The sequence below is a fragment of the Cavia porcellus genome, unplaced genomic scaffold (genome assembly GCF_034190915.1).
Source record: "Cavia porcellus strain 051 isolate PalLab524CR breed Dunkin Hartley unplaced genomic scaffold, mCavPor4.1 scaffold_18, whole genome shotgun sequence".
In the NCBI taxonomy this organism is placed as follows: Eukaryota; Metazoa; Chordata; class Mammalia; order Rodentia; family Caviidae; genus Cavia; species Cavia porcellus.
The window spans coordinates 44,246,840-44,254,423 of record NW_026947501.1 but is presented as its reverse complement, the minus strand read 5'-3'; the positions used below and the strand labels follow the sequence as shown (position 1 = coordinate 44,254,423).

At 38.3% G+C, this 7,584-nt stretch overlaps 1 gene segment (V, D, J or C); it reads left to right on the top strand.

Moving 5' to 3' along the window:
• The first annotated feature begins 5,675 nt into the window (after positions 1-5,675).
• On the top strand, positions 5,676-6,367 carry LOC106028024 (immunoglobulin kappa variable 3-11-like). The segment is given in 2 exon segments: positions 5,676-5,753; positions 5,955-6,367. Coding segments are annotated over 2 exon segments (462 nt in total).
• Positions 6,368-7,584: the final 1,217 nt, after the last annotated feature.

Below are 7,584 nucleotides of genomic sequence, written 5' to 3'. Positions count from 1 at the left end.
TACCAAACCTTTGAGAGTAGAGGTTTTCGAAATAGGTGTTGATGATTTTCTGTATTTCTGTAGGGTCTGTAGTGATTTCTCCTCTTTCATTCCTTATTGCATGAATTTGAGCTTTATCTTCCCTTTTTAAAAAAGGTTGACTAGGGGCTTATCAATTTTATTTATTCTTTCAAAGAACCAACTCTTTGATTCATTGATTTTTTGGATTATTTTTTAGTCTCTGTTGCATTGATTTCTGCTGATTTTTATAATTTCTTCTCTTCTTTTGGCTTTGGGCTTGACTTGCTCTTCTTTTTCTAGATGTTTGAGGTGTAACATCAGGTTATTTATTTGTATTCATTCTGTTTTCCTGATGTGTGAACTCAGTGCTATAAAAATTTTCCTCTGAGGACAGCTTTCATTGCATCCCACAGATTCCGGTAAATTGTATTTGTGTTTTCATTTTCCTGTAGGTAGTGTTTAATTTCTTCTTTGATTTCCTCTGTGACCCACTGATTACTCAAGAGTGTGATATTCAATTTCCATGTCTTTGTGGGAATTTTGTAGTATCTTTTATCATTAATTTCTAATTCCATAGTGCTATGGTCCCATAGCATGCAAGGGATGATTTAAACCCTTTTGCATTTATTTAGATATGTTTTGTGGATTAATATATGGTCTATTTTAGAAAATGACCCACGTACTGCTGAGAAAAATGTGTATTCTATTGTTGTTGTGTGGAATAATCTGTAAATGTTTATTAAGTACATTTGTTCACAAGTGCAATTTAGTTCTTTTATTTCTTTGCTGATTTTCTGTCTGGTTGATCTGTCCATTGGTGTCAGTAGTGTGTTAAGATCCCCTGTTAGAATTGTGTTACTGCTGATTTGGTTTTTCATTTTTGTTAGTACTTGTTTTATATAACTGGGTGCTCTGGAATTTGGTGCATATATAAGATAGTTATCTCTTCCTCTTGGAGTTTTCCCCTAACCAGTATGTAGTGACCTTCTTTATCCCTTCTGATCATTATTGGCTTGAAGTTCACAAACAGAATAGCCACCCCTGCTTTTTTTTTTTTTTTTTTTTTTTTTTTTTTTTTTTTTTTTTTGGTTCCTGTTGCATGAAGTATTGTTTTCCATCCATTGACTTTCAGTCTGTGGGTATCCTTTTGGGTTAGATGGGTTTCTTGTAGACAGCATATGGTTGGATTTTGTTTCTTGATCCATTCTGCCAGTCTCTTTTAATTGGTGCATTGAGTATATTTACATTAATGGTTATAACTGTTATACATTGGTTTATTGTTGATATGTTATCTTTCTGCTGTTGCATCTTTGTCTTTCGGTTCTGTTTAATTGTCTGCTTTGTTTAGTGGTTTTTTCCTAGATGCATCTAGGCTGTCTTTCAGTATTCTTTGCAGGGTTGGCTTGGTGATCATGTAGTTTTTCAACTGTTCTTTGTCATGGAAGTATCTTATTTCTCCATCCATTTTGAAGGACAGTTTTGCAGGATACATCAGTCTAGGTTGGAAATCATTTTCCTTTAGGATATGAAATACTTCACTCCATGCTCTTCTTGACTTTATTGTTTGTGCTGAGAAGTCTACTGTGATTCTGATAGGTTTTCCTTTATAAGTGACCTGTGTTTTCTCTTTTACAGCTTTTAATATTCTATTTTTTGTTCGATTTCTGGGATGGTCATTACTGTGTCTCTGGGTGTAGTTTTATTTTAGTTATGGCTATTTGAAGTTCTATATGCTTCACTGATCTTAATATCAGTTTCCTGTCTCATGTTTGGGAAATTTTCAGTGATTACTTCTCTAAATATTCTGTTGACATCCTTTATGTTGTTCCCTTCTTTTTCATTTATCCCTACTAATCTTATGTTGTTCCTTTTTGTGTCATCTTGCAGGTGTTGAATTGTTATTTCCTGATTTCTTGTTATTTTTAAAAGATCTTTCCTTTCCTGTTCACTGGCTGCAATCTTGTCTTCAAGGTCTGAAATTCTATCTTCACATTCATTGAAGTGGTTTTTACAATTTTTGATGGAGTTTTTGATTTCCTGCATATCTCTTTGCATCTGCTTTATATATTCTGTTTGTTTCTTATATTGTTCATCTAGGGATTCTATCTTTTTTTTTTCTATCTCCTTAAGTGTTTTTTAACTGTGTCTTCTTTAGATATGTTCAGCATCTCCTTCATTTCTTTTATCATTTCTTCTTTTACCTGAGAGATTATTTCTAGTTTGATTTCCTTTAAGGCTTCCCAGAGTTGCTTCTTTATTTCAGTTACTATTATTTCAGGTATGTGGCATATATTTTCTTCTATGCACATGGCTCCTAGGCTTTCTTGGGTTGTGCTGGATGTTTGAGACTGCATTTTGGTCTTTCGTTTTGTCATTTTCCTATATTTTTGCACTTCAAATTTTGTTCCAAGTGAGGTAGAGAGGTCAGTCAGGCTGAGACAGAGGTCCCTGCTTCCTCCTTACTAACTGCTTTTGACAGGAAGCCGAATCCTGGGCTCCAGGCAAAGAAAACAGTTTGGAGGGCTTTGGTGGAGTTTCCCGTCTCCACTGGTCTTGTCTGACAAACAGGGAGCTGGAGGAGTCCAGCCTGCAGGCAAAGAGGAGAGTTCCATGCCTCCGCTGGACTTATGCGACCCACAGGCAGCTGGATCCTGGGCCCCAGGCGAAGAAAACAGTTCTCTGGCCTTGGGCAGGGTTCCCTGCCTCCATTGGTCTTACTGGAGCAACAGGGTTTGGCCCTTAACTTTAACTGGATTTGCCAGTACAAATTTAGAACTCTTGCTGTTCTTCTTTTGTATCATTTAGAGTCATTCACTATTTCACAAAACTTAGTTTGGGCTATTCTTCTGTTGCTCAGGAGAGTGCCAAGCAGGCTACCTTTGTTCTTCAGCATTTTAAAGGAAAAGAGCCCATTTAATTTCATGCTGAAACAATCTCCTTTCCTGTCACATACTACCATGTGATTTTCATGACTGTACAACTTGAACACATCTCATAAAACCAGTGTCTTAGCTGAGTGTGAAAACAGTTAGCTGAGTGTGAAAACCAGAGTCAAATCTTTGGGAAGAAATGGAGGTGGCTTAGTTGAGGTAGGGTCCCCAATAGGCTCTCTACTTTCCCACCAAGATGGCTTCACTGTCGGTGGTGACAACCACTATAGGGACCCAGGGTTTAAGGCTGCACTATTGTTTTCCAGACATATGTCAGATTGAGGCATACACTGTGTACCCACTGCATACCCCATTCCCTCCTTCCTCATCATAGCAATATGATGTTCTTATTTATCTCCTACTTTGCAGTAATTTTTAATTTCTTGTGAATCAACATTATTGTTTTTAATGGTCCCTTCCAAAGCATGTCAAGCACAGAGTACCAAGAAAGTGGTAACTAATAAGCATTAATAAATAACATGAATGGTAGGAGTTCCATTTTATTTTATGACTAATATTCTGTCATTTATGTTGCTTCCTCACTTTGGTTGTTGTGAATAATTCTTACTGAACATGAAAGTGCAGATGTCTCTTCAAGATTCTGATTCCGTTTCTTTCAGAGATACTCCCAGAGATGAGATCATATGTTGGTTCTATTGCTAAATTTTTGAGAAACCTCTATAATTGTTTCTTATAATGGTTGTACCAGTTTACATTTCCACCAACAGTACTACATGGTTTCCTTATTCTCCACACCTTCAACAACAGCTAGTATTTCTCATCTTTTTGAAAATAATCATCCTAGTAGATATAAGGTGATATTTATTATGGTTTTCGTTTGTATTTCCATGCTGATTAGCATGATTAGTGGCATTGAGTACCTTTTTACATATCTACTGATGTTTGCTTCCTTTGGAAATAGTTGTATTCTGACCCATTTTTAAGTTGTGTTGTTTTGTGTTTACTTTTGTTTTTGCTCTTGAGTTCTATTCATATATTTCTTAGATATTAAATACCTATTGGATATTTGATTTGTAAATATTTTCTTGCATCCTGTAGATTTCCTTTTCTTTTTCATTTTGTTGAATATCTCCTTTGTTTTGCAGAAAGCTTTTGTCCCACTTGTTTAGTTTGGCTGTGATTTTTGTGTGATATCTGAAAAGGCACTGCCAAGACCAGGTCAAGGTACTTTACCCGTTTCCTTTCTTTTAGATTATATAGTTTCAGATCTCACACATGTGTCTTTAATAAACTTTGATTTTATTTTTATAGATAGTGAGGGGCATAAGTTTAATGATTGTTTTGCTAGTGTATATCCATTTTTCCCAAAACTATTTGTTGAATATACTTTCCTTTCCCTATTGTGTATATTTGGTGCTTTTATCTAACATTCATTAATCTATAGGGAAAGTTTTGTTGTCTGTCTCCCAGAAAATGGTATCAGTACAGGGAAGGAAGAGAAACCTAGTGCTGCTCATCTGTGCAGGTGTGGTTGTCCACTGACCTACACTACTGAGCCTAAGTGCAAGCTGCCCTTTGTCAGTTCTCTTCAGAGTAAGGCTGTACCAGGGATCTCGGGAAAGACTACAAAACTGCAATGGAAATGAGTATCTGGAAGACAAATTCCATACAAAGACTTAATTCAGCTTGACAAAATCAATCACTTAGGTAGATGATAAGACACATTAGAGGCAGAGAGAAGCAATGTTCCTGTTATGGATCAAAAACTGGTGGTCAACTTACCACCAGCTGAGTTAAATCAGCATGGTGCTGAGTGTAGATGGCCCACTGAGGAAAGTGCCAGCATAAGAACAGATGTGGAAAGGAAGAGGAGGTGTTGTAGTTCTCCTAAGTGTTTTTGGTTGAAGCTTTCCCTGATATGAATTCTGTCATTATCATTGGAGGCGTTTGGGGCCTTGTTGCTGAGAAAAATTGCAGCTCAATTTGAGTGAGGTTTGGTCCTTATGTTCATCATTACTACCTGGCTTTGAAGCAGAAGATATGTGCTGTTCATGTTCCTTGAGAAGCTTGTCATGCTGTCTTCCTGACATGTACTTGGCTGTTATCATTGAAGGAGCTCAGGACCTCATTGTCACAGAGGATGTCTGTGATAATTTTCAAAGGAGACCTGGTCCTTATTTTGAGCCTTCTCAGCACAGATCTATAAAACAGACTTGCATGAAATGTTATCATGGGCTCTAGACCTCCAGTTGGACTCATCAGAGGCTTTGTCATGGACTCCACATCTCAAGCTGTATTGATGCAAGACATTGCTGTGGGATCCAGGCCCTCAGATGGATTTTCTAGGTCTTCAGTATGGTGCACAGATTTCCTGCACTTTCTTGTAGGTCACTCTGGGTGACCACAATAAAATGATATTACAAATTTGTGTCCCGTATGTAGTTGTTCTCCTTGCAGCGCCTGACTACAACAGTCTCTGTAAGCTTCTATCTTGTTCCTACCAGGTTTGCACTGAACATCATCTGGCTGAGTCTTGGAGTTTGATGATACAGAGTGTCACAAAGAATAAATTCTGTGAACACAAAAGGGAAATTCTTTATTTAGTCTTAAAAAAGGATATTTTCTGACATGAACACCTGGGAAGAAGTTGGTCAAGTGTGGAGAAGACCAGACCAATGTTGGCAGTGCTGGAGCCCAGCTCTCTCAGCTCCAGCTGCTTTGCATGCTCCTCCCAGCCTGCCCTGCTGTCCAGCGCCCATATCAATGCCCTGTTCTTCTGGGTGATCTGCTTCAGCAGGGACTCAGAGTGAACCATGGAAGCCTTGGCTCTGCTCCTCTGCTTTCTGGTACTAAAGCTCCCAGGTGAGGGGACTATGGGATGATGGTTCAGCACATCTGTGGAAACTCTTTTAATGCTGGGTCCTGTGTCCTGGCACCTCTGATCAGCAAGCACAGTAATTAAAGTTCAGTGTTTATCAATGCGCTGAGAAGACACTATTGAGAGTACAATGGGTGTTACCTGAATTACATAGGAAACATTTCTTTTCTATGTTTTAATTTCAGATACCATTGGACAAACCCAGCTGACTCAGACTCCAGAATCCCTGGCTGTGTCTCTTGGAGAAACAGTCACTCTCAGCTGCAGGGCCAGTCAGGGTGTGAGCAACTACCTAGAATGGTACCAGCAGAAACCTGGGCAGGCTTCCAGACTCCTCATCTATACTGCCTCTAGCAGGGCCACTGGTGTCCCAGCCCGGTTCAGTGGCAGCGGATCAGGGACAGACTTCACTCTCACCATCAGCAGCCTGCAGCCCGAGGACATTGCAGTTTATCACTGTTTCCAGTATTACAGCGGGAGTCCCACAGTGATTCAACCTGTGACAAAAATCTCCCTGATTGTTTGTCATGATTTTTCTCATTGCAGCTGCTTCCTGGACAGCTGCAAAGGACAGCTGCTGTGGTTGCTCTCAGTTTAAATGCTCTGCCTACATCTGGCAACCTTGTGACTCTGAAAAGTAACTTGCTGATAAGATTTTGACTGATTCCTCGATTTGTCCTCAGACTCAGGCGCACAGCCACGTGCAGGAATAGCTTTCCTGCTAATGCCGTCAGATCAGACTCACATTAGTGGTTGCCTAGAAAGATGTACATTTCATGCCCATGAAAATAAGACAATACAATAGCCAAGAGCAAAACTGCATCATATGCATGTGAGATTAACTCATTATGCATTCTAAACAGAAAGCATTCGTCCAATTTTCTTTTCTAGTATTAACTTGATTCATTGCAGTGCTAATTCTCTTGCTATTACCATAAATATTAGCTTTTTCAAAAATGATAGATCTATAGTTTTGTTTTTCACATCATTTTTCAGTGTTTTGGCTGAGATTGAGTGCAGTGTTATTTTTCTTGTATACCAGCACAGCTACTGGGTCTGTACTTATACTTCCCACTTATTACATGGGTTAGTTCCATTTTCATGTGGAGCCTGGTATTTCATATCATGTCACTGGCTCTATAAAACTCTTGGCACAAATTTTCTTTTGAAACCTGCATGAGATTTTCTATTATAGCCACTTTTCTTTTTTTTTTTCCTTTTTAACTCTTTCTGTTTCCTTCTTCCTTTATTTTTTCAATGGTGTTGAACTCTAATAACTGACTGAAACAATCGTAATAATAATCAGTAATGGTGCCTCTTTCTTATTTTCTTGTTATTAGCTCACTCATTCATCTTAATTTTAGTAAGATAATCAGAACATGAGACTCCAGCCCACAGAATACAAGTTAGGGCAATAATGTTTATCTGACTCAGTGAGCTTCACAGCTCCATTTGCTTATCTTCCACTAAATAGTTAAGCTCAATTAAGTACAGTATATTCCTGAGCTGGGCGTGGGGGCGCACTACTGTAAACCCAGCACTTGGGAGGCTGACAGGCAGGTGGATCCTTGCAGATTCGAGACCAGCCTTTCCTCCAATGTGAGCCAAGGACAGCCTGAATCACGTAGTGAGACTCTGTCTCAGAAACACACATATACACAAAAAATTATATTCTTCATAATTTTTATTTTTCTCATATTACTTCTTATATATGTATTCATTGCATAGTATTTAAAATTTGTGCATTAAACCATTTTGAAATCATTTAATGAAATGAGGAAACCATTTAATAAAGGAAATCATTGAAATTATATA